Below are 10,413 nucleotides of genomic sequence, written 5' to 3'. Positions count from 1 at the left end.
CCGCGCGTGGTCCTCCGACGTCCCGGCCTGCCCCGCGCGTGGTCCTCCGACGTCCCGGCCTGCCCCGCGCGTGGTCCTCCGAAGTCCCGGCCTGCCCCGCGGCACCCTGCCTGCGCGTCGCCCGGCAACCCGGTGAGAATAACCCACAACGGCCTCCCATTAAACGATGGCCGCTCAGCGAGCCCACATCGGGTCCAGATCTAAGACATCTGCACATTGATATCATTTATCCCGACCCTTATTCTTAAACTGTGGCCGCTGGTTCTGGACTCCCCCAACAGGGAGAACATTTTCTTGCACCTAGCCTGTCCAATCCTTTTAATAATTTTATATGTTTCTATAAGGTCCCCTCTCATCCTTCTAAACTCCAGTGAATACAAGCCCAGTCGGCCCATTCTTTCATCGTATGTTAGTCCCGCCATCCCGGGAATTAATCTGGTGAACATACACTGCACTCCCTCAATAGCAAGGACGTCCTTCCTCAAATTAGGAGACCAAAACTGCACACAGTACTCCAGGTGCGGTCTCACCAGGGCCGTGTACGACTGCAGTTGGACCTCCTTGCTCCAAAACTCAAATCCCCTCGCAATGAAGGCCAACATGCCTTTAGCTTTCTTCACTGCCTGCTGTGCCTGCACATTTACTTTCAGTGACTGAGGTACAAGGACACCCAGGTCTCGTGACACCTCGTCTTTTCCTAATCTGACACCATTCAGATAATAATCTGCCTTCCTGTTCTTGCCACCAAATTGGATAACCTCACATTTATTCACATTATAGTGCATCTGCGATGCATCTGCCCACTCAGCCAACCTCTCCAAGTCACCCTGCAGCCTCATTGCATCCTCCTTGCAGCTCACCCTACCAGCCAGCTTTGTCATCCGCAAACTTGCAGATGTTACTTTGTGTCATCCTCAAACTTGTGAAAGCTTTTTGTTGCGTGCTTTCCAGTCAACAGAAAAATAACACATGATAACAATCGATCCATTTGCAGTGTGTATATACATGATAAGGGTATGGGCGGCACGGTGGCGCAGCGGTAAAGTCGCTGCCTTACAGCACTTGCAGTGCCAGAAACCCGGGGCCATCCCAACTACGGGTGCTGTCTGTACAGACTTTGTACATTCTCCCTGTGACCTGCTTGGCTTTTCTCTGAGATCTACGGTTTCCTCCCACACTCCAAAGACGTACAGGTATGTAGGTTACTTGGCTTGGAGTATATGTAAATTGTCCCTGGTGTGTATAGGATAGTGTTAATGTGTGGGGATCGCTGGCCGGAGTGGACTCGGTGGGCCGAAGGGCCTGTTTCCACATTGGATCTCTAAACTAAATAACCTTCCCCCTCCTCCTCCACCTCAGTCCCCCTCTCCCACTAGCACCACTCTCTCCCCTTGCTCCCACCATCAATCAACCTGATCTCTGGTACTCTCAATAGACAATAGACAATAGACAATAGGTGCAGGAGTAGGCCATTCAGCCCTTCGAGCCAGCACCGCCATTCAATGCGATCATGGCTGATCACTCTCAATCAGTACCCCGTTCCTGCCTTCTCCCCATACCCCCTCACTCCGCTATCCTTAAGAGCTCTATCCAGCTCTCTCTTGAAAGCATCCAACGAACTGGCCTCCACTGCCTTCTGAGGCAGAGAATTCCACACCTTCACCACTCTCTGACTGAAAAAGAATTGGCCTCCACTGCCTGAATTCCACAGATTTACAACTCTCTGAGTGCAAAAGTTTTTCCTCATCTCCGTTCTAAATGGCCTACCCCTTATTCTTAAACTGTGGCCTCCTGGTTCTGGACTCCCCCAACAGTGGGAACATATTTCCTGCCTCTAATGTGTCCAATCCCTTAATAATCATATGTTTCAATAAGATCCCCTCTCATCCTTCTAAATTCCAGTGTATACAAGCCCAGTCACTCCAGTCTTTCAACGTAGGACAATCCCGCCAGTTCGTTGGATGCTTTCAAGAGAGAGCTGGATAGAGCTCTTAAGGATAGCGGAGTGAGGGGGTATGGGGAGAAGGCAGGAACGGGGTACTGATTGAGAGTGATCAGCCATGATCGCATTGAATGGCGGTGCTGGCTCGAAGGGCTGAATGGCCTACTCCTGCACCTATTGTCTATTGTCTATAACCGTGTAGGCCGGGTTACACAGCAAGATCCAGCCCATGTAGGCCGGGTTACACAGCAAGATCCAGCCCATGTAGGCCGGGTTACAAGATCCAACCCATGTAGGCCGGGTTACACAGCAAGATCCAGCCCATGTAGGCCAGGTTACACAGCAAGATCCAGCCCGTGTAGGCCGGGTTACATGATCCAGCCCGTGTAGGCCGGGTTACACAGCAAGATCCAGCCCGTGTAGGCCGGGTTACACAGCAAGATCCAGCCCGTGTAGGCCGGGTTACACAGCAAGATCCCAAGGGTAAGGGGATGAGATCCCAGGGTGTGGTAGAGGTGAGGAACGAGGATGGGGCAGGACAAGGAGGGCGAGGCCGGGTTACACAGCGAGAGTGGCCGGGACCGGGGCCTGGGGGCGGGGTTAGGCCGGGGGCGGGGAGTAGGCCGGGCCGGGCCGGGCCGGGGGATGGCGGCCGACCCGCAGCTGGAGCTGGACGAGCGGCTGCGGGAGGCCTGCAGCGTCGGGGACGCCGAGTCGGTGCAGCGACTGCTCGACCGCGGGGCCCGGGTGAACGGGCAGAACCCGGTCAACGGCTGGTGGGTGAGCGGGGAGTCTGGGCCCGGGGAGCGGGGGGTCTGGGCCCGGGGAGCGGGGAGTCTGGGCCCGGGGAGCGGGGAGTCTGGGCCCGGGGAGCGGGGGGTCTGGGCCCGGGGAGCGGGGGGTCTGGGCCCGGGGGAGCGGGGGGGTCTGGGCCCGGGGAGTGGGGAGTCTGGGCCCGGGGAGCGGGGGGTCTGGGCCCCGGGGAGTGGGGAGTCTGGGCCCGGGGAGCGGGGGGTCTGGGCCCGGGGAGCGGGGGGTCTGGGCCCGGGGAGCGGGGAGTCTGGGCCCGGGGAGCGGGGGGGTCTGGGCCCGGGGAGCGGGGAGTCTGGGCCCGGGGAGCGGGGGGTCTGGGCCCGGGGAGCGGGGGGTCTGGGCCCGGGGAGCGGGGGGGTCTGGGCCCGGGGAGTCTGGGCCCGGGGAGCGGGGGGTCTGGGCCCGGGGAGCGGGGGGTCTGGGCCCGGGGAGTCTGGGCCCGGGGAGCGGGGAGTCTGGGCCCGGGGAGTCTGGGCCCGGGGAGCGGGGAGTCTGGGCCCGGGGAGCGGGGGGTCTGGGCCCGGGGAGTCTGGGCCCGGGGAGCGGGGGGGGGGGGTCTGGGCCCGGGGAGCGGGGGGGGGGGGGGTCTGGGCCCGGGGAGTCTGGGCCCGGGGAGTCTGGGCCCGGGGAGTCTGGGCCCGGGGAGTCTGGGCCCGGGGAGTCTGGGCCCGGGGAGTCTGGGCCCGGGGAGTCTGGGCCCGGGGAGCGGGGGGGGGGGTCTGGGCCCGGGGGGTCTGGGCCCGGGGAGCGGGGGGGGGGGGGGTCTGGGCCCGGGGAGCGGGGGGGGGGGGGTCTGGGCCCGGGGAGCGGGGGGGGGGGGTCTGGGCCCGGGGAGTCTGGGCCCGGGGAGTCTGGGCCCGGGGAGTCTGGGCCCGGGGAGCGGGGGGGGGGTCTGGGCCCGGGGAGTCTGGGCCCGGGGAGCGGGGGGGGGGTCTGGGCCCGGGGAGCGGGGGGGGGGTCTGGGCCCGGGGAGCGGGGGGGGGGGGGGTCTGGGCCCGGGGAGCGGGGGGGGGGGGTCTGGGCCCGGGGAGCGGGGGGGGGGTCTGGGCCCGGGGAGCGGGGGGGGGGGTCTGGGCCCGGGGAGCGGGGGGGGGGGTCTGGGCCCGGGGAGCGGGGGGGGGGGTCTGGGCCCGGGGAGCGGGGAGTCTGGGTCTGTGTGGGGGGTGTCTGTCTATGTTTATGTGGGGGGGGGGGGGGTCTGTGCCAATGGGGTGGGGCTGTTTCTGTGGAATGGGCAGAGTTCAGCTTGGGGTCGTCAGTGGGAGTGGAGGGTGGGATGCCTGAGTGGTGACCTGATTTGGGTCAACCCTGTAAGGTTCTGACCCAGTGCTGCAATGATCCTTGATTCACTGAGTAACACAGGAGGCCATTAGGCCCATCGTGTGCAGGTCTGCTCTTCACCAGAGCACGTAACAGGATCTACTTCCCCTTCCACCTCACCACAATGTGCTGATTCCCTGCTGGGGCCAGGACAGAACCAGCCTCTCCCTCCCCTGCAAGCTGTGCATTCCACAAGTCTGCACCAACTGCACATTTACAAGTGGTGGCGTGTGCAGTCAAGTCAGGGCATTGCTAGGGACTGCCAGAAACCAGTGGCCCAATACCAACCCACCGCCACTCTCCACTGCCTGCTACTGGCAAGATTCAACCCATATTGGCCGGGTTACACAGCAAGATCCATTCTCCCTGCCCAAAGGTAAGAGGATTAGATCCCAGGTGGGGTAGAGGAGAGGAACGAGGATGGGCAGGACAAGGAGGGTGGGGGCAGGACAAGGAGGGTGAGGCCAGGCGAGTGTGGCCAACTTCACCTCTCATAAATCACCAACTTTAGAACCGGGTCAGTAATGTTCAAATCTGCAACGTTACTGTGCATTTACACAGCGGGAACTCTGATCCAATTCGCAGTGACCTCATGGCTAACCCACCCACTACAGCAACCACACATCCCACTTGGTACCTCCACCACATATAACCAGCTGCATTGGCTGTCAGTCATTGCACAATAATATTAAACACAGGACGGGACAGTGCTCGTGAACCTGGGCCCCATTCAGTGGCTGAGCCAATCGTAGCCTCAATACAGCACGGAAACAGGCCCCTTCGGCCCAACATGCCCAGGACCTTTGCGAACCAAGATGCCCCATCTACACGTTCCACCTGCCCTTGTTTGGTCCATGTCTCTGTAAATCATAACTATCCATGTACCTGTCCAAGTGTCAATGGCATTTAGTCCCACTCTTCAGTATGTTCCAAATGGGCCAAGTGTAGATGGAGCATCTTGTTCTGCACATGTAAGATGACCCGAAGGGCCTGTTTCCGTGCTGTATGATTGGCTTTGCTTGCCCCGCTCCCACTGACCATCTGTGTCACAGGGCGCTCCTGTTCCGTGTTGCAGCACACGGCCTGTTCCGTGTTACAGAACACGCCTGTTCCATGTTACAGGGCACGCCTGTTCCGTGCCACAGGTCACACATGTTCCATGTTACAGGACACCTGGGTCCATATTACAGGTCACGCCTGGTGGGTGATACAGGATGCGCTTGTTCCGTGTTACAGGTCACATCTGTTCTGTGTCACAGGATGCGCCTGTTCCGTGTCACAGGTCACGCATGTTGTGTCACGGGACACGCCTGCTCCATGTTACAGGTCATGCCTGGTCCGTGTTACAGGTCACGTCTGGTCCGTGTTACAGGTCACGCCAGGTCCATGTTACAGGTCACGCCTGATCCGTGTTACAGGTCACGCCTGTTCTGTGTTACAGGACATGCCTGCACTGGGCGAGTAAGCGTGGGCATCAGCAGATCGTGTCGTTGTTGCTGGAGGCCGGAGCCCAGACGCACGTGCTCACGAGCAACGGCGAGAGTGCAGCCCAGCTCACCACCAGGCCCGAGCTCACCGCCTTGTTAGGGGGTAAATACCCCGCCCACTCTCTCCCCGCAACCCCCTGCTCTCTCCCCCACAACCCCTGCGGCCCCCCCGCTCTCTCTCCCGCAATACCCCCCGCTCTCCCCCTCAACACCCCCCGCTCTCTCCCCAGCAGCCCCCCGCTCTCTCTCCCGCAAACCCCAGCTCTCTCCCGCAATACGCCCCACTCTCCCCAGCAGCCCCCCGCTCTCTGCCCCGCAAACCCCAGCTCTCTCCCGCAATACCCCCCGCTCTCTCCCCAGCAGCCCCCCGCTCTCTCCCCCGCAAACCCCAGCTCTCTCCCGCAATACGCCCCGCTCTCTCCCCCTCAACACCCCCCCCCGCTCTCTCACCCACAACCCCCCGCGGCCCCCCCGCTCTCTCCCGCTCAACACCCCCCGCAGCCCTCCGCTCTCCCCGCAAACCCCCTGCTCTCTCCCCCACAATACCCACCGCTCTCTCCCCCTCAACACCCCCCACGGCCCCCCAATCTCTCCCCGCAACCCCCTGCTCTCCCCCACAATACCCCCCGCTCTCTCCCCCTCAACACCCCCCGCGGCCCCCCAATCTCTCCCCGCAACCCCCCGCTCTCTCCCCCCACGGCCCTCCGCTCTCTCCCCCCACGGCCCTCCGCTCTCTCCCCCCACGGCCCTCCGCTCTCTCCCCTGCGGCCCTCCGCTCTCTCCCCCACAAACCCCCCGCTCACCCCCCCCACGGCCCTCCACTCTCTCCCCCGCCCACTCTCTCCCCGCAACCCCCTGCTCTCTCCCCCACAACCCCTGCGGCCCCACCGCTCTCTCTCCCGCAATACCCCCCGCTCTCCCCCTCAACACCCCCCGCTCTCTCCCCAGCAGCCCCCCGCTCTCTCCCCAGCAAACCCCAGCTCTCTCCCGCAATACCCCCCGCTCTCCCCCTCAACACCCCCCGCTCTCTCCCCAGCAAACCCCAGCTCTCTCCCGCAATACGCCCCGCTCTCTCCCCCTCATCACCCCCCCCGCTCTCTGCCCCGCAAACCCCAGCTCTCTCCCGCAATACCCCCCGCTCTCTCCCCAGCAGCCCCCCGCTCTCTCCCCCGCAAACCCCAGCTCTCTCCCGCAATACGCCCCGCTCTCTCCCCCTCATCACCCCCCCCGCTCTCTCACCCACAACCCCCCGCGGCCCCCCCGCTCTCTCCCGCTCAACACCCCCCGCAGCCCTCCGCTCTCCCCGCAAACCCCCTGCTCTCTCCCCCACAATACCCCCCGCTCTCTCCCCCTCAACACCCCCCGCGGCCCCCCAATCTCTCCCCGCAACCCCCTGCTGTCCCCCACAATACCCCCCGCTCTTTCCCCCTCAACACCCCCCGCGGCCCCCCAATCTCTCCCCGCAACCCCCCGCTCTCTCCCCCCACGACCCTCCGCTCTCTCCCCCACGGCCCTCCGCTCTCTCCCCCCACGGCCCTCCGCTCTCTCCCCCGCGGCCCTCCGCTCTCTCCCCCACAAACCCCCCGCTCACCCCCCCCCACGGCCCTCCACTCTCTCCCCCGCTGTCTACCACACAAAACCGTGCTCTTCCCCCCCCCACCGGCCCGCTCTCTCCCTTGCGAACCACCCACTCTCCGTCGGTCCCCCTGCTTCCCGCCCCACTACCCCTTCTCTCCGCACTCTTCGTCTGACCCCCTGCTCCCCGCCCCACCAACCTCCCGCCCGCCCCACTCCCATGCATGTCTGACAAATCTAAATTTAAAAGAAGAATCTTGTTGAGTGCTATGGGAGGTGGAATTTAATGTGTGCATGTTGAATGATGTGTGTGTGCATGTTCACGTGATGAGTGTGTGTGTGTTCATCTTCAGGTGATGTGTGCGTGTGCATGTGGAGGTTGTCACAGCTCTCTCCTCCCTCCACAGTGGACGAGGATCATGGCCCGGCAGCCAATGGACATGCGGAGCTTCCCATCGTCCCCCACTACCTGGCCAACCCGCCGCTGCCGGTGGTGGAGGCTGATCCGGCCGGCGGCCAAGACCAGCGCCCAGGACTAGGCCCAGGCCCAGCGGGGCTGTTCTCCAACACAGGCCAAGGCTCCAGCCCAGGCCCTGCTCCACAGCTCTTCCCACCGGCTCCCGGCCACTCCCAGCTGTTGTGGATGGGAGCGCTGCCCGAGAGTGAGCGAGGTAGGAGCGGGGGAAGGGGGAAGGGTGGCGGGCAGGAGGGTCTGCGGGGGGGGGGGGGGGGGGGAGAGACAGACGGAGAATGGGTGGGTGGTGGTTGGGAGGGATGGGGGAGGTGGGTGGGTGGGAAGGATGGAAGGGGTGGGTGGTGGTGGTGGGGAAGGATGGAGGGGGGGTGGTGGTAGGGAGGGTTGGAGGGGGTGGATGTTGGTGGGGAGGGATGGGGGGTGAGTGGTGGTGGGGAGGGGGGGTGAGTGCGTGGGTGGTGATAGGGCGGGATGGGGGAGGGGTGAGTGGGGGAGGGGTGGGTGGGTGGGGAGGGGGATGAGTGGGTAGGTGGTGGTGGGGAGGGTTGGAGGGTGAGTGGTGGTGGGGAGGTGGGGTGAGTGGGTAGGTGGTGGTGGGGAGGGGGGTGGGGATGGCGGGGAGGGGTGGGTCGGGAGAGGGGGTGGGTGGTGGTGGGGAGGGGGGGTGAGTGGGTAGGTGGTGGTGGGGAGGGATGGGGGGTGGGGTGGGGTGGGGTGGGGAGGGGTAGCGCGCAGGTCAGTTTCTCCTGTTGTATAAAGGCCGTGCATTAACCCAGTGTTCACCGCGGTCATGCAGCAGGGATTCCAAAGCCAGTTTGGAATAAGGGCAGTGCAGCGGGTAGAGCCGCTGCCTCACAACGCCAGAGACACGGATTCGATTCAGACCTCGGCTGCTGTCTGTGTGGAGTTTGCACGTTCTCCCTGTGACCCGCGTGGGTTTCCTGCAGGTGCTGGTTTCCCACCACATCCCATACACGTGCGGGTTTGTAGGTTAATGTTCCTCTGTAAATGACTCCCCAGTGTGTCGGGAGTGGGTGAGAAAGTGGGATAATATAGAACTCGTGTGAACAGGTGATCGATGGTCAGCGTGCTCTCAGTGAGCAGAAGGTACAGAAGCTTGAAAGCGCGCACCACCAGACTCAGGAACACCTTCTTCCCCTCTGTGATCAGGCTTCTGAACGGCCCTTCCATAAGCTAGGGTACTGTCCGGTTCACCTCTACCCCATTGCGGACATTGGACGTTGTCTGTGGACCTGATGCGCTACAATGCTGAGAACGATATTCTGCACTCTGTATCTGCCCCTTTGCTCTACTGGAGTTTGACGTGACTGTATTTGTGCGTGGTATATCTGATGTGTTTGGATAGCACGCAAAGCTTTTCCCTGCACCCGATCCATAACTCTTAGGGCTAACAGAAACAAGGGGTATGGGGAGAAAGCAGGAACGGGGTACTGATTCTGGATGATCAGCTATAATCATATTGAATGGTGGTGCTGGCAGGAAGGGCTGGATATCCTACTCCTGCACCTGTTGTCTATGTTTCTTGCCTTTGCCCAGAGCTGGTGCTGAAGGTTCGGCTCCATAGCACGGGGTCAGAAGCCGACTTCATCGAGGTGGAGCTCGACCGTGGCTGCCTCACCTACCAGGCACTGCTCTCCCTCGCCAGTCACGAGCTGGGCGTCAGCCCCGAACACGTGGAGAGGATCAGAAAGCTGCCCAACACTCTGCTGAGGAAGGTAAATACCGTTACACCCCACACTGTAACACTGGTACACCCCACACTGACACACCCCACACTGTAACACTGGTACACCCCATACTGTAACACTGGTACACCCCACACTGTAACACTGGTACACCCCACACTGTGACACTGGTATACCCCACACTGTAACACTGGTACACCCCACACTGGTACACCCCTCACTGTAACACTGGTACACCCCACACTGTAACACTGGTACACCTCACACTGTAGCACTGGTACACCCCACACTGTAATACTGGTACACCCCTCATTGTAACACTGGTACACCCCACACTGTAACACTGACACACCCCTCACTGTAATACTGGTACACCCCACACTGTAACACTGACACACCCCACACTGACACACCCCACACTGACACACCCCACACTGACACACCCCACACTGTAACACTGACACACCCCACACTGTAACACTGACACACCCCACATTGTAACACGGACACGCGTGTGCAGGGTGCTGATGTTCGTTCCGTGTTGCAGGACAAAGACGTGAGGCGGCTGCAGCATTTCCAGGAGCTGGAGTTGGTGCTGAGGGGAGCGGAGGGGGAGCCATTGGTGCAGGCGGGTCTGACCGAGCGGCCCTGCTACAATCCCGGCGCCGCCACGCTGATCTACTGAGGGGCTGGTGTGGCCCGACCCCCGCCTGCAGACCCGGGACTGAGCGTACCCCAGACCCCCCACTCCACCCGTACCCCAGACCCCCCCCCCCCACACACCACCCGTACCCCAGACCCCCCCCACTCCACCCGTACCCCAGACCCCCCCCCACACCACCCGTACCCCAGACCCCCCCCACACACCACCCGTACCCCAGACCCCCCCCACTCCACCCGTACCCCAGACCCCCCCCACACCACCCGTACCCCAGACCCCCCCCACTCCACCCGTACCCCAGACCCCCCCCACTCCACCCGTACCCCAGACCCGCTCCACCCGTACCCCAGACCCCCCCCCACACACCACCCGTACCCCAGACCCCCCCACTCCACCCGTACCCCAGACCCCCCCACACCACCCGTACCCCAGAC

At 62.6% G+C, this 10,413-nt stretch overlaps 1 protein-coding gene across 4 annotated transcripts; it reads left to right on the top strand.

The window, feature by feature from the left end:
- The first annotated feature begins 212 nt into the window (after positions 1 to 212).
- Positions 213 to 10,149, top strand: ankrd40 (ankyrin repeat domain 40). 4 transcript variants are annotated; one of them, XM_078401509.1, is made up of 5 exons: positions 213 to 1,193; positions 5,517 to 5,665; positions 7,491 to 7,808; positions 9,170 to 9,348; positions 9,866 to 10,149. In XM_078401509.1, exons 1-5 carry the CDS (start codon positions 970 to 972, stop codon positions 10,001 to 10,003), a joined length of 1,008 nt encoding a protein of 335 aa, XP_078257635.1. In that variant the 5' UTR covers positions 213 to 969; the 3' UTR covers positions 10,004 to 10,149. The 4 variants fall into 4 exon arrangements, with proteins under 4 accessions (XP_078257635.1, XP_078257637.1, XP_078257639.1 ...); XM_078401511.1 differs by having other exon boundaries at positions 249 to 1,193; positions 7,545 to 7,808; XM_078401513.1 differs by lacking the exon at positions 213 to 1,193 and adding an exon at positions 2,573 to 2,718 and having other exon boundaries at positions 7,545 to 7,808.
- Positions 10,150 to 10,413: the final 264 nt, after the last annotated feature.

Source organism: Rhinoraja longicauda, chromosome 6 (genome assembly GCF_053455715.1).
Source record: "Rhinoraja longicauda isolate Sanriku21f chromosome 6, sRhiLon1.1, whole genome shotgun sequence".
NCBI classification, from domain to species: Eukaryota; Metazoa; Chordata; class Chondrichthyes; order Rajiformes; family Arhynchobatidae; genus Rhinoraja; species Rhinoraja longicauda.
The sequence above is the reverse complement of the archived record's forward strand: the minus strand, read 5'-3'. Positions and strand labels throughout refer to the sequence as shown.